Source organism: Tinamus guttatus, unplaced genomic scaffold (genome assembly GCF_059628265.1).
Source record: "Tinamus guttatus ecotype Peru unplaced genomic scaffold, ASM5962826v1 Tinamus_guttatus_pri_ptg000083l, whole genome shotgun sequence".
Classification (NCBI taxonomy): Eukaryota; Metazoa; Chordata; class Aves; order Tinamiformes; family Tinamidae; genus Tinamus; species Tinamus guttatus.
This window is the reverse complement of record NW_028288617.1, coordinates 1,761,507-1,777,424: the sequence shown is the minus strand read 5'-3', so window position 1 is coordinate 1,777,424 and position 15,918 is coordinate 1,761,507. Positions and strand designations below refer to the sequence as shown.

Genomic DNA, 15,918 nt, shown 5'->3' with positions numbered 1-15,918 from the left:
AATTTTACAGGGCATAGCTAATTCTGCTTTTAGTTTGAGTCAACAAAACCATTTTCAGACGTTACCTTCTCATCTGTACAATGTCCTCCTCCATAGAACACAATTTCAATTTCCCTTGTAACAAGTGAAGTGGAGTTGTAATCTGATTCACCTGTTTGCTTGGCAGGAAACAGTTAAGGACAATTCACTTCTTTTCATGCCAAATGTTCTGAAGGTGTATCTTGAAAACGGACAAACCAAATCTTTCCGCTTTGATTGCAGCACTTCAATAAAGGTAGGCTAAATCTACTAAATCCCATTACATGCAATGCCCAGGATGCCAATTAAATATTTTTTCAAGACCTTTTGATAACTGAATTTATTTTGCACCCGTTAAGGTCAGAATGACTAGTGTTTTCAGTTATGGCTGGATTCATAGCTAAGAAATAATGTTTCATTCTGTTTCTGTGCTAGTACCATGATTGTACTGTGAATGAAGAAAGAGTAAGAGTGATCACCTTGATGTGCCTGGAGCACGATTTAAAATTGCATGGACCTGTCCTTTTGATATGCTGCCAAATGCTAGCATGATTTGTCACCATAAGAAGCTAAGAAGATTAAGATATTGGTTGCTAATTAAATATCATCTAGTTTGTCATCCAGTGAACTTATGTTGGAATATTTTAGGGTAATGCTGGTGATAAATTGTTCTTATCTCTGCTTATGTCCTTTATACTTTCCCTAACATATCCCATGCAGAGATTTAACAGAGCCATGAAGCCCAAACCCACTGCTAAGGCTACTAGGGAAGTATCTGTGACACTGTCTTCAATTCAGGTTCCTACATGAAAGTTGTTGTTGATGTGTGTGAATGTCTTGTAGTAATATCGTAAGCAAATGGCTAGCACAGTTGAGCATGTTTTTTTCTCTCAGGCGTTTTGGTTTGAGTGAGTTAGTTTTAACCCAGATCTGTTACCAAATCTAGTTCATCACATGGTTGCGTGCACACTTGTGACTATGAGAGAAGAGAGATACATGGGTGGGAATGAGCAGCAAAGACAGGAGTGCAATTTTCAGCTGCAGTGCCAGATTTTGCTGTCTTTAAGGGACTGTAAAACTGTGCATATTTCCAGAAACCCTGCTTTTCTGCTCACTGTGATTATGTCACATGCTCAACCAGTTGGAACAGCAAGAACAACTTACTAAAGTAGAAGTGGAGAAATTTATTCTTGCCTGCAGATGAAGGAACAAACAGATATTAAAGTTAGACTGAAAAGGAGTCTGCAAACACTGTTTATAATTCATATATACATCTTAGGCATAAATTGAGCCCATGGAATGAGTACAAGCCTCCATACTACAGCCGTGGGTTACAGAAGTCCATTTGAGAATTTGTCTGGGTCAAGAATTAGGAGACATGCTTCACAAGGAGTTTGAGGTCCCCATCCCCTTCTAAGATCCATGAACTCCCTTCTCAGTATTTTATTGTGCAATCATATAACCAGCCAATCTGTTACAGGGTGTTTTGCCCCGGGGGACTGTTCTATGTCCATCACATCAAATTAGTTGTCAGCAGTTCTGTCATGGTTGTGTCATGTACGGTGTAGCCACATAACTACAGTGTACTGTAGTTATTTGCAAAGAAACCCATATGGCTCGTCAGTTCAGTATTATTGCTTTTTTCAGGAACAGTTTCCTCTATGTACTCCACAGCATGCACAGCTTTCTATCACATACATGTGTGTATGTGTGCCTGAATGTCCTCGATCATTGATCGTTGAACGAACGGAAGGGTGCAAACAGTGATGAGCTGCAGTCCACATGAGAAGCAACATCTGAATTGGTTGATTATAACTTACTGGATGAGAAGATAGGCTGGGGCTGTATGCAGCCCAGGTCCGCCCCATACGTCAAGACAGGCTGAGGATCAACCTGCTGGAGAACAGTTTTGCAGAGAAGACCCTGGGAATCCCAGTGGACAACAAATTGAACATGGGCCTGCAGCATGCCTTGGGGCCAGAAACAGCCAAAGCTGCATTAGGCAGAGCGTTACCAGCAGGTCAAGGAAGGAGATCCTTTCCTTCTCCTTATCCCTGGCAAAGCCACATCCAGAGTGCTGTGTCCAGGTCTAGGCTCTCCGATACAAGAGAGATATGGACCTACTGGAGCAACTCTGCAAAGGGCCATGAAGATGATGAAGAGCATCTCTCATATGATGAAAGCATGAGAGAGCTGGGATTGTTCAATCTGAGAAGAGAAGGCACAAGGCTCAATGTGTATGAATATCTGATGGGAAGATGTGAAGAGGATGGGGCCAAACTGTTCTCGGTGGTGCTCAGTGGTAGGACAAGAGACAACAGGCACATTTTGAAACACAGGAAATTTTACCTGAACGTAGTAGAACACAGTCTTCTCTGTGAGGGAACTAATCACTTACGCAGGTTTCCTGAACAGATTGTGAGTCTCATCTTTGGAGGTACTCAAAACCCAACTGGACACAGCCCTGGGCAACCTGCTCTAACAGACGCTGCAATGGGGTTGGACCAGATGATCTCTACAGCTGCCCTGCAACCCTCCTCTGTCGTTGTGTGTTAGCAAAAAAATAACCTCTTTGGATAGCTCATTGCCTATATATTTAAGCAACGTATTTAAAAATCCAAAATAATTAGCAATAAATAGTGTCTTTTATACTACCTCATTACTTTATCTTCAAAACTTCCATTTAATACCATATTTCTTCATGTTACTGTTATATTCCTTGTCTTTGAACATGGTTTAGGAGTATAAATAAAAGTAGATTTAATGTGTAAGCAATAAACTCCCCATTAGTTAAAAGAGTATAATATTAACTTCCCCTATTTAGAGGGGTTGCATGCAATCCATTAATGCCTTTATTTTTTACAGCATACAGAATTATTCCCATCCCCCTTACACATCTTTCATTCTTCCACCAGTTTGGTGTTGATTTTCAATAAACATACTGTAATTGTTCAATTAATCTTCCTAACTTATGTTAAAATACATGTATTATATTTATCATGATCTCCTTAGTAAATCCTACCAATCTGGATCCTTATGTATATCTAAAATTCTCTTGGGTGGATAGAAATGCTTTAATCTTTCACTAGTGTGATACTGTTTTTAAATTATGGGTTATTATATATCTCTGTCTGCTACACCATAGAGTTATAGTGATAATTAAAATGACCCCTGAATTTAGAACTGCTGCATGGCATAGGTATTATAATTGTTGACTTTTTGTCAGGATTTTAAATGCAGATGTGTTCATAAGTAAAAGATCAAAGTGTGTTTTTAAAAAAGATTAGCCATAAGAGCAAATAAGGGCCATCCATTTCTTTTTTTTTTTTTGGCCCATCTTAGTCTGAAGATTGCTCTGTCCTTATTGCTTGGTGGCTCTCCCTCACAAATATGTGGAGAGAGGAAAGGCAACCCTGTCTGACATTCTGCATGCAATAGGCTGTATTTCCAGAGGGGCTGGGGGGAGTATGATTTAAGGCTAATGCAGTATAATTTGCATTGTGCAATAAACTGCACCAAGAACTGTCCATTCACAGTAATTCCATGTATGTATTTTTCACATGAGTGTTTGATACCATTCCAGAGATGTTTGAATATAAAGGTGCTGCTTCTCCCCTGGATGAATGTAATAGCCCTTCAAACTTATACAAAATTAGTGGGAACAGTACCATCCCGACCTTTAACCGCTGGGCTTTTACCATATGCTCTGTATGTGCAGAGTGTGTGGCAGTGAAGAACTGGGTTCCAAGTATTACATGAATTTAATGACATTTTATAAATTCTTTGTTAATTAGGATGTCATCTTAACTCTCCAAGAAAAGCTTTCCATCAAGTGCATCGAACATTTTTCACTGATGCTGGAGCAGAGGGTTGAAGGATCTGGAACAAAACTCCTCTTGCTACATGAACAGGAGACTCTAACTCAGGTTTGTGTAATGATATGTGGAAAAGAAAGGATATTAATGAGACTGGTTAATCAGTAAATTACCAACCTTTTAATTATTTAAGTTAATTGCAAGATTTATCATTCAATTTGGTGAATGAAAGACTTAATACCATTACACAGATTGTTGTAGGTTGTAGGTTGTAGGAATCACCTCCTCACAGATGATCAGTTTCCTGTAATATAGGCATGATGTTTCATTGCTTCATTTGGCCATTAAAATATGTTAAAAAATTCATTAAATATCATACTTAAAGCTGGGAAATATTTAGTAAAGTCTTTTTCATATCTTGTGTATCTACATATCTTGTGTATCATCTACTAAACATTCTGAACAATTAAAAAATCCGTTCTAACAATTCTAAAAACATAGTCTGTCAAAATTCCTTAAAAGTATATTTTGATCTTTGATTCCTATCTGGTTATACAAACATGTATCTGGAAACAGGAAATAATGCTCTTTCTGATGAAGCCAAGTTTGACATGTTTATACTGTGATACATTATGTCAGTTATGTGATGATGAGTTGTGAGCCAGAAAATGTTTGTTGTGACTTTCTTCCTTAGATCAGAGAGGAGAATTAGGCTGCTGACAGGCTACCTCTGACAAGAGATAAGTTGCTTCACTCTCCCCGGGAGAGGACCCTAATCTTAGCTGCTTATCATTACGCCAAACCATTTAGCATGTAATTTTCCATAATGTTTCTATATTACAGGAGAACGCTATCATATTTAAAATTTACCTAAATTTTCCAAGTAAGAGAAATGATTATTAAATGGTATGTAAAGCAATAATTAAATTTAAATATTTGAATTCCTTTAATCATTTATAGCCTCTGTCACAGTATGAAATAACTTAGTTTATCAACTAACAAGCTTTCAAGCATTTTCCAAATTTTGAACATTTGCCTTTGTCATCTTAACATTCTTTTCTTGTGGTTATAAACTATGCACTGAATGTACAATATTGAGAAGTACTCAGTACTCCCCTGCCCTAGCTCTCTGTCTTTGAAGTAATTGGGAAAATTCCCGCTGAAATCAAAAGGATCAGAATAAGCCACATGGGGCTTAAAATCCCATCCTGAGCTTTTATTGATGCATCCAGGCTATGCCTAGATACTTGGGAAGGAGGACAAAGACAATGTGGATAAGCATACATTTTGAAAATTGTGAGTGCAAGACAGTTGCTTGATGAAGATTTAAAAATGTATAGTTTTATAAGTTAAAGACATTGATTATAAAGTACAGCAACTCTCTAACTACATTAGTCTAACTAAATAAACTGCATAAACTACATTAATTCTGAGGATTTCTTCCTTGAAGTTCCTGTACAATCAGCGATACTTTAATTTGCTATTATAATGTTGCTGCTGACCATGACTGACGATAGTGTTATTGTGTTATTGGATTGCTGCCCTTTCATCCAATTATTCATTAGCTTTGTGACAGTCCCCTGTGAATATACCCAGATTATTGTACTACATCTTTTAACAAAGATTTTTGCTGACCAACAAGCAAAGAAGGGATAGATTTGTATGTGTCAGAAGTTTAGGGACAAGTATCTTAATCCAGAAAAACCCAGGAAAACTGAAAAGATAAAATTTCTCACAAATTGCATTTACATTTAATACAATCAAGAGAAAGTGAGAGTATCTGCCAACCTGCCCTTCACCTGCACTGTCAGTCTGAGAAATAAAATATGACCTCTCATTAAAAGCCTTGATCCTGCTGAAGTACACCTCATTGGTTGGATCATTTTAAATACGGTCTGTGTCATCTGTCCTTTTGCTGTGGTTTTGAGCAAGTACATTTCATTGCTTGGAGAATGAGTTGCGTTGGGCAGTCGTGGCTATGTATGTCTTAATTCCTTTCAGAAGATTATATATTTTTTTATATATTTATGTGTAATACTTAATAAAGCACCCATTGCAAAGGTGTGTTGGACAGAATAGTTTTCCTTGCTATCAGTGTGTTTGGAGCAGGGTCTGAAAGTTTAAAATCACGATTGCGTTGTAGTATGGCCAAGCTCTCATGTGGTTATTGTACAATCCTAGGTGACACAGAGGCCAAGCTCCCATAAGATGAGATGTCTTTTCAGGATTAGCTTTGTCCCAAAGGATCCCATTGATCTTTTAAGAAGAGATCCAGTTGCTTTTGAATATCTGTATGTACAGGTGAGTGAAAGTGAGGACATTGGTAGTATGAAGACTAATAAAAAGATTATTTTACTGAGTAGATTTATGTCTTCACATAGAAAACTGTGGCTGTGGTAAGTTCTCATTTCTGTTTCAGACATACAAAACTTTGGGAATGTGCAGATCTTTATTTTGAGGGAAGTCCCCTTTCTTCCGTAATAATAATATCTTTCCAAAATGTATTTGGCTTTCAAAGAGAGTAAAGCCAAAATAATTACTAAAACTGATTTCTGATACTATATCCAGGCAGAAGTGATATCTGAGAAGGAACTTGTGGTAGAATGGATGAGAATGCTGGTGTGTAAGCAATGTAGTTCCCTGGTGGATGTTTGAGCAGGCAGAATCCTCTATCCTCAACCAGATACTCTAGCACCCTCCCAACAGTCACTCAGAAAGAGGATTACTCTTCTCCTTAGGAAAATGAAGAAAGAGAGAGAGCTTAGATCAAAATGTTCCTGCCTTCTGTCCCCAAGCAGAAGTTCTTATGTTGCTTAAACATATCTACCTCCTGTGAGCATCTGACACCTCTTGAGAGCTTCAGTCTTACCTTCAGCATGGTCCTGCTGTTTAGACTTTGGGGCTAATCTTCATATTTCTTTCAAAAAATGGATTATAATGTAGTTTTAGTGCAAGATTTTTGAACTTGATGCTCCCTCTACTGGTTCTTTGACAGAGCTGTAACGATGTGGTTCAGGAAAGATTTGGACCAGAACTGAAATACGACATTGCCCTGCGTTTGGCTGCATTACAAATGTATATCGCAACTGTGACCACCAAGCAAACTCAGAAAATCTCTCTCAAATATATAGAGTAAGTTGATAATAAAGTATTTTCTTTATAAGCGAAGGATTAAGAATAACTTAGAGATTCTCTAAGGTAATTTCCTTAATAACATGCATGCGACAACTTTAGGTTCCTTCTTTGTCACTGGAAATGACTCAGGTTAAAAGCTGCACATGTGGATTATGTGTCTACTTTTGGCCATCCGTTTAAGCACAGGAAATAGCCTTTAAGTGTAAATCATAGAATCATAGAAACATTATGGTTGGAAAAGACCTTCAAGATCATTGAGTCCAACTGTAAGGCCTTCAACACCATAAATAGTGTTAACCCACTTGCTTTCAAAAATGTAAGTCATATCCACGTTTACATGGCCCGAATCCTAAGATTTTGGTACAGAGATGGTTATAGGATAAGTCAGATGATTTCTTGGTTTAGAAGACTGCAGGGTCGTAGATTCTGTCTTTATCAAAGAAAGTTTCTTACATACAGAAATATCCTGTAGTGATCTGTTTTATGTTTTCATTATAATTTTCTACAAAAGCCCAAAGAGCAAATATTTGTAATTATAAAGGAATATAAAATTTCTAAAATTAAATTGCTGCTGTAAATCTGCTTGGATTAAAAAAATAACTTTTCACTGTTAGATAGTGCTTAATTTGATTACAGAATAGAAATAACTTTAAACACTCAGCCTAGTAGTTCATTCACCTTAGTGAGGATCATGTTATATTGTTTCCTACTAATGAATCAGCAGAAGTAATTGCTCATTAGTGAAGAGTCAGTCTTCTATCAAAAGGGATTCTTAATGCAGAACCAATTGGGGTTAAAAGGAGGGGACTGGTTGTCTTTGAGGAGCAAAATGAAATGCAAGTGACAAAGACCAGGTTTGACTTGCTCTAAGAAACTAGAAAATTAAATGAAGCCTGGACTTAGGTTTTTAGATCTTCTGTAATTTTGATTTTATAGTGGTACTTGGATATGTAGCAATTAAGTGATACTTAACAATAAAGCCTAGATTTTAAACAGGAAAACTTTAAACTTTTTTTCTGAGTGATAGGGTTGGGAGAGAGGAGAGATAATATATTCATGTTTTAAAGCATCTTCTTCATAACTAATGTATAGTTTGAAAATATTGCATTACTGCAACACCATGGACTTCCATCAATCCTCCCTGTGCTTTCAGGAGTTCATTTACTTGACCATAGTCTTTAGATAAATAATTATCGCAGGAATGTAAAATTAAATATATGCCTTTTATTGCAGAAAAGAATGGGGATTAGAGACTTTTCTTCCATCTGCTGTGCTGCAAAGCATGAAAGAAAAGAACATAAAGAAAGCACTTTCACACCTTGTCAAAGCAAATCAAAACCTAGTTCCTCCGGGTAAAAAGGTATTACATTTGCATCTTAATGGAAAATATGTTTTAAAGACCAGAGAGGGTGGTATGCATGGGAAACACTTAAAATTAGTCCTTTGGAAAAGCACCTAGCCATTATGTTTTTGGAGAATGTAGACAACTTAACTTTTGGTGCTTATTATGATGTAGCCAAGAACAATTGAAGTAATTAATTATACCCCAACTAAACCATCTTATCTAGAGAATGGTAGAAAACTGGTTATTAACATTCCACATACGATAAAAATTATATATTTTTAATTCGTTTAGTGCTTCCTTTTAATGGCAAACTTGTTAGGAAATTGTTCCCGCTATGATGCTCTGATCCAAGCTGCATTAACCTATGGGTTTAACAAGAATGCTGTTTTTTAGGATTGTTTTCAGTTATGTTGTAGATAGATGCCTTTTGCTGTAAGTGAATAGGTGGTGTTTGTTGCTGTAAATAACCTTCCTTGTTGTTGTAAAAGGCTTTTCTAAGCATTAAGCTTTCACTTCACCTGGACGAAAATGTAACGTCTCAGAGAAATCCCTTGGTTATATGCATACAGCAGAGGCTGGTTTTACACACCGTATTGTTATTCCTAGAGCCACCTAGAGTGTGTTTGTAGTCAGTGGAGAGAAACAGGCACTTTGAGGGAGCGATTCATCCCATCCCACATTAGGCACCAAAAATAGGTCGGATGACTTGTGTCCTAGAAATGGCTGTTTTTCTCCTTTGGCTATAAAAAGAATCTGGAGTGACTAGCTGAGATATAAAATGAGCTGAATCCTGCTCCGTGCCACTTTCTGTCTGAGTGGCAGACCCCCCAAAAATGTAGTGCCCAATCTAGAGTTTGCTGTGATCAGCAGAAGACTTGCTTGGAGTTGGTGAGCTTCTCATGCATCCCCCTGGGGGCCTGCATCTGTGTGTTTAGGGAAGGACAGACACCTTTCTGGCTAAATAAAGCCAATTACTTACTGTTTATACCGGTAGTATAAGTTTTGGTTTTACTTCAGAAATTTTGGAAACAGGACTCTTAAGGTGGGGTACAATATTGATGCTTGGATAGAATAAGGATGATGAGAATCCCTTCCTGTAGCTCACTTGTTTATTTTTGTTTGCCTCTTTATGGTTTGAGCTTTTGAAATCAGAAAGCATCTAGTCTTATCATTACCTTCTAGTTCATGTGCAGATATCAGTCTGGGAAGCAGTTTAGAGTCTTACTTTTCTCCAAGTGAAGTAGAAGCCTATCATTCTTAGGATTCTCCCTTTTTTTTACAACCTCTATGTTTTTCTGCACCTACAAAGGGCTAGGCAAGGCATTCTCTGTAGGGTCTCTCCTTTGGATTCATTTCTTCCATGCAGTCTAGAAGAACCTAAATTTAGGGGCTCCTAAAATGCTTAGACTAGAAATCTAGTGGCTGGAAAGAGAATAGCAAATGAGGTGAACCTGATTTATCAAATGTTTAGAAGTCATCATTTAAAGGTTTAGACTAGTGAGGTAAAAGCTTTGCAGCCAGATTGTTTGCCTGAAATGAACTGTTTCTTTGTTTCCATTCAGTCTGACAAAATATTTTGCAGTTCTTGCTTTTTAAGTAGGTGATTTAAAATTGGAAGGAGAAAAAGAGATAAATTATGGCATGCGTTGCATGATATGATCATAGGTATTTATATACTGTATTTGGCTTTCAGATTTATTCCCTCTTAAGTATAGTGGAAGAATTTTATTTAGGGAAATGAAAAATACAGTAATGAGGTGGAATAATATGCCATATGCCACAAGTACCTAGCAAGATGAAATACGCATAGCTGACAAATGCAAATTCTTTTTTCTCTTTCTCTTCATTGGTTCATAAAATGTTAAAGCAATGGTGATAATTATGAATGGAAAGCTGCTGTCTACTCTTTAATTCCCTCAATGAACAGATGCTTAATTTGAGCAGTTTAACATTTTGCATTCATTGGAGCAGTTATGATGTTCTTGCAGTGCCTTATCACAGCCAGTTCTGAAGTCCTGAGTGCTTTTTAACTAAACAAATATGATTTTAATTTAAAGAATGAAAGTGTTACTCCTCATCTGGGAGTCAGTCATCTAATGATTTACTTTTGGACTCTGAAGAGCTCTAATGGCAGTCCACTCATTTAAACTACATAAATATATTTTCCTTATGAATTTGGTAATGAGTTGGTTTTCCCCACAACTTCCTACCCCTGCTTCTCTCTCCTCAGCTCTCAGCTCTGCAAGCTAAGGTGCATTATCTCAAGTTCCTCAGTGATCTACGGTTATATGGAGGACGTGTTTTCAAGGCAACATTAGTGGTAATATTTCTCTGAAAATATTTTCTCTGTTCTCTTGATTATTTTTTCTAAATGCCTTTCTTCAAAAGCCGGACTGTGACATTTTTTCTTTAGAAGCTTAGGTTTTACCTCTATCCTGAAAAAAATAGTTGCTAAACTGAACGTTTTCTTTTCATATTTAAAAAGAGATTCCTGATAACAATTTGTATTTTGTTGGGGGATGTGGAGATAAGTAGCATCTATTCAGTGGCATCAATACTGCCATCCAATTAACTATAAAATACTAAAATTGCCAGTCCGGGAAACTCTGGATAACAAAGATTTTCTTTTTAACAGAAGCAGAAATATAAGACCATCCATTCATCCCTTTAAAAACTCCATTGCAGCCAAATCCAAGAGCAGATTCCTTTACTTCCTGTATTTAATTATATATGCTTTTGTTATATTTGATCTTTACAGAAAACTTTTGGTAATCTTTAATGTAGAAATATTATGCAAATGAAGTCTCATGAAAATGAAGGCAGTGGCAGTTGTGGTTCCTATGCAGTGCCTATCATGCTTTTACTTTTGTTTTTTCTTTTTTGTATAAAGCAGGGAGAAAAGCGTTCAGAAGTGACTTTGTTAGTAGGGCCACGATATGGAATCAGCCATGTGATAAACACCAAAACAAACCTGGTGGCTCTCTTAGCAGATTTCAGCCATGTGAACAGGATTGAGATGTTTACAGAAGACGAAAGCAGTGTCAGAGTTGAGCTGCATGTCTTAGATGTAAAAGTAAGTTTGGTTTGATTTATACTCATGTAATGTTAATGACAAAGTAACATTTTTGTCATTGTTATTTATTTGGTCAAGTTATACTAACTGTCCCAAAGATTTCCATACCAATGATATTCTAGGTTTCATTTTCAATCCTTTTTTTGATCAGAGTACCTGCAGAGTATTCCTTAGGTATTTGAGAGGCTTATGGTGTATTAGACTGGTGCTGTGCAAACTATATTCTGTTTCTGATTTTTCTGTTGTTTAACTTAGGGCAACTAGCCTTGCTGTTGTGTTCCTTTCATGTCTATGGTGGTAAGAGGTGGTGATGAGACTGACCTTCTTCTAGGCTTTTTCAGTTATATATTAGAATATATTATTGCTGTTAGAGAATTGCCAGCTACATCTAAGTAGTAACACTACAAACCACCAGATCGTGGTTATCAAAGAAGTAATCTTTTAAAGGCTTTTTTTTTTTTCTACTTAGTCCCTATAACTCCAGTTGAGTTCTTTGCCCTGCGTAATGTATATGCAGGGCATATATTCTGCCTATAAGCATTTAATTTCTCTTGAATCCTACCTCTTTGCCCTTGTGGTGTCTTGTGGCCATGAGTGAAGTTATATTTATTATATAGTCCTGTTTATTTCTTGATAGGTCCTGTAACCATAGAGTATCTAAAGAATTGATTCCCATGATAATTAGAAATTGAAGGAAGATGTCTCATTATACTTTAACTTGCTAAAATAAATACAGCCTAACTATTCTATTTCCTTATCCAAATACATGTAAAACATAAACAAGGAATATTTACTAAGATTTTGCTTTCAGAGCTTTAACTTTATTGACATAAGACTGTTTGCCTGTATTTAAGTTAAAGAAAAATGTCTCTGTAAATTGATCTAGATGCTTTTTGACAGCAATTTAAGAAAAATTTGCAAGCTGGTGAACGCTGCATCTCTGTCACCTTCCTTAACAACAGCATCGAAGGATCTCAGGGAACCGTTGACCTGTTACTGTGCTCGACTCATAGCCCTCTTGAGAGAAAACTGAATTTTATCTTCTTTCTATTGATGAAAAAAATGATATAGAAGTAAAATAGTTTCCATCTGCTTCTATGTTGAAGGCAATATTGTGTGGCACACTATCTTATATTACTATGATATTATCTTATTTGATAATATTATTGCTATCTTATTGCAGACCACATATTCCTGTCTCTTTGCTTTTCAACATATGCAATCTTAAACCCAGAGAAATTGGCCTAACATTAAAATCACAGGGGTAGGAGGATGTGGATGGCATTCAATTAAAAATTCTCTCTAGAGGAGAACAAGTGGGTAATGACACTGTTTTCCATGGAAAAAAATGTGGGCACATAGTTACCAACATAGCATTTCAGATGTTAGTTTTTAGTAGTTACTTGAAAGAACAAAGATTGTGTTGCCCATTATACTTTTAATAATTTTTGCTAATTTGTATATCTATAGTTGAATGGTTTGAAAGAGGCATGTATTAAGTAGAACATCAAACTGTGATGGCATGAAGTACTTTAAAGAAAGGATAATGCATAGAATTTTCCCATGCTTTTGAAAACTGCTCTTGAAACATTTAGGGTATTTTGCCTAAGATTCTGCAGCACAGGCAATTGAAATTATTTTCGAGTAAACTCCAATCTTAAATTATTCTTTGGCAACAATCACTATCAGCATCAGTTGCATTTTCACTAGTAAGAAGCTGAATAAGATAGAGCCATCCCTGCTCCATATTCTACTCCCTCAGGCAGAAGTTTTGCAGGTACCCTGCATCTGACTTATGACAATGGACTTTATGCCAAACTAGGATAACTCATAGCAGATGTCCACATGGCTACGTGAGGTTGTCTATGATGTGGTTCTATCTATGTATCCTGGTAAGGACTTTGCAATTTTTATTAGTTATTAAGGAACTCTAGAGGCTATGTTAAGGTGTATTTGAGAATAGCAGCTTTTGATGTTAAAAGTTGCAGAGACATGAACAAAATGTTTAGGCAAAGAAATTTATATATTGTGGCAAAAGAAAAGGAAATGAAAGAATGTACATCTCACATGGATCCTCACATTTGATGTTGTCTAGCCTGGCAGACATAATCTTTCAAAGCTCTATGGTCTCTCGCTTTTCTGTGTAGGTTTGACTATTTTTTTTAACCCAGGCCAGTATCTATCTTTTATGGATCCTTCTCTATTTCCACTGAGTTTGATAATCTCCCTTCTCTTTTTGTGTGTTTTGTCTTTATTTGTTTTTTTTTCTTGTTTCTTCACTGCTTGTCTTTCTAATAATGCCAAGCCACAAGCACTCTTCTTATTTTGAATATTCACTGCTGCTGCCATGTAATGATAGCTTTAACTTCACTGCTGTATCATTTCAGACTTCACTTTCCCCATCTCTCTGACTTCTTTGCCTGTTTTGTTTCTTTACATGTGCTTATGGCACCTGATTTTTTGGCAAGCTGCAGCGATTCCCATCCTGCTGCAATGCTCAGCTCCTGATGTACTGGATTCTTATCCCTGGCATATTGAGAATAACAACAAATGTTGCTTTGGTGAGAGAAATACAAGAAAAAGATGTAGCAATAGCCCTAAAATGGTTAGCTTCACTCAGAAACAGCATGAGATCAGCTGTTAAAATGTCCATCTGGGCATCTGCCTTACTACAGCTCCAGTCTTTTCTAAATCTTTGATACTATTTCGTACTGGAAGTGAGGACAATAAGATCACTTGTATATTTTTCAGTGTGGCAGGTGAACTGATTGAGAAAGAACAGGCTTAACCAAGACTCATTTTTCTTCTTCTTAGCCAATTACTCTACTGATGGAGTCATCAGATGCAATGAATCTTGCTTGCCTAGCAGCTGGATACTATAGACTGCTGGTTGACTCAAGGCGCTCGATATTTAACATGGCCAACAAGAAAATTACAGGGAGCCGAGAAACAGGTATTTATTGGACAGGATGTTAACGACAGTCACACGTATAAAGCAGAAGTCTGCTCTGCCACAGACAGCATCCAGCTGAAGCCAGTGGAACTCCATATAAATACAAGGCGACACCAACAGTGCAACAAATAAGGGAAAAGTCCGCTGCTGAATGGGGAGGGTGCCTTGGTGGCGGAGGATGCAGAGAAGGCAGAGTGACTAATGCCTTCATTGCTTCTGTCTTTACCGCTGAGGCTAGTCCCCATGAACTACAGAGCGTGGAGACAAGAGAGAGGACCAGGGGAGAAGAGGAGTTTCCTCTGGTCAAGGAGGATTGGGTTAGGGATTATTTAGGCAAACTGGACACACATAAACCTATGGGCCTGGGTGGGATGCACCCAAGAGTGCTGAGGGAACTGGCAGGGGTTACTCCTCAGCTGCTCTCCAACATCTTTGGGAGGTCATGGAGGGTGGGGGAGGTGCTGGAGGACTGGAAGAAACCAGCGTCACTCCAGTCTTCAAAAAGACAAGAAGGAGGAGCCGGGAAACTACAGACTGGTCAGCCTCACCTCTGTCCCTGGAAAGGTGATGGAGCAGCTTATACTAGAGATGATCTCTAGGTATGTCAAGGAAAAGAAGGTGATCAGGAGTAGTCAGCAGGAATTCACCAAGGGCAAGTCGTGTCTGATGAACCTGATAGCCTTCTACAATCAGGTGACTGGCTGGATGGACAATGGGAGAGCCATGGATGTGGCCTACCTTGACTTCTGCAAGGCTTTCGACACAGTTTCCCATAACATCCTCATAGGAAAGCTCCAGAAGTGCAGACTGGATGAGTGGACAGTGAGGTGGATTGAGGACTGGCTTGAGCTCAGAGCGTTGTGATAAATGGGGCCGAGTCTGGTTGGAGGCCTGTGGCCAGTGGTGTCCCACAAGGGTCAGTACTGGGCCCGGTGCACCTCAACTTGTTCATCAGTGACTTGGACGAGGGCACAGAGCGCACCCTCACCGAGTTTGCAGATGACACCAGGCTGGGTGGAGTGGCCGACACTCCTGAGGGCTGTGCTGCCATTCAGAGAGACCTAGACAGGATGGAGAGTTGGGCAGAAAGGAACCTCCTGAGGTTCAACACGGACAAGTGCAGGGTCTTGCACCTGGGGAGAAATAACCCACACACTACTACAGATTAGGGGTTGACCTGCTGGAAAGCAGCTGCACAGAGAGGGATTTGGGAGTCGTGTTTGACAACAAGTTAACCATGAGTCAGCAATGTGCCCTTGTGGCCAAGAAGGCCAATGGGATCCTGGCCTGCATGAGGAGGAGCATTGCCAGCAGGTCAAGGGAGTGGATCCTGCCCCTCTACTCAGCTCTGGTGAGGCTGCACCTGGAGTATTGGGTGCAGTTCTGGGCTCCCCAGTACAAGAAGGACATTGAGCGTCTAGAGAGGGTCCAGCGTAGAGCAACAAAGATGATTAAGGGACTGGAGCATCTATCGTATAAGAAAAGACTAAGCAAGCTGGACCTGTTTAGTCTGGAGAAGAGAAGACTGAAGAAGAGATCACCAGGTTCAAGGACCTGAGGGGTGAATGTAGGGAGGATG

General features: G+C 38.3%; 1 protein-coding gene across 2 annotated transcripts in view; it reads left to right on the top strand.

Annotated features, from left to right (window-relative positions):
- FRMPD4 (FERM and PDZ domain containing 4) overlaps positions 1-15,918 on the top strand; it is a 292,161-nt gene that overhangs the window by 269,838 nt on the left and 6,405 nt on the right. The window contains exons 7-14 of one of the 2 annotated variants that reach the window (XM_088520224.1): positions 167-274; positions 3,813-3,944; positions 6,015-6,134; positions 6,829-6,965; positions 8,202-8,328; positions 10,544-10,633; positions 11,207-11,386; positions 14,201-14,339. In XM_088520224.1, the coding sequence (XP_088376350.1) occupies positions 167-274; positions 3,813-3,944; positions 6,015-6,134; positions 6,829-6,965; positions 8,202-8,328; positions 10,544-10,633; positions 11,207-11,386; positions 14,201-14,339 (1,033 nt within the window). Of the gene's footprint in view, positions 1-166; positions 275-3,812; positions 3,945-6,014; positions 6,135-6,828; positions 6,966-8,201; positions 8,329-10,543; positions 10,634-11,203; positions 11,387-14,200; positions 14,340-15,918 lie in introns of both variants that reach the window. The other variant, XM_088520223.1, reaches the window with a different exon arrangement.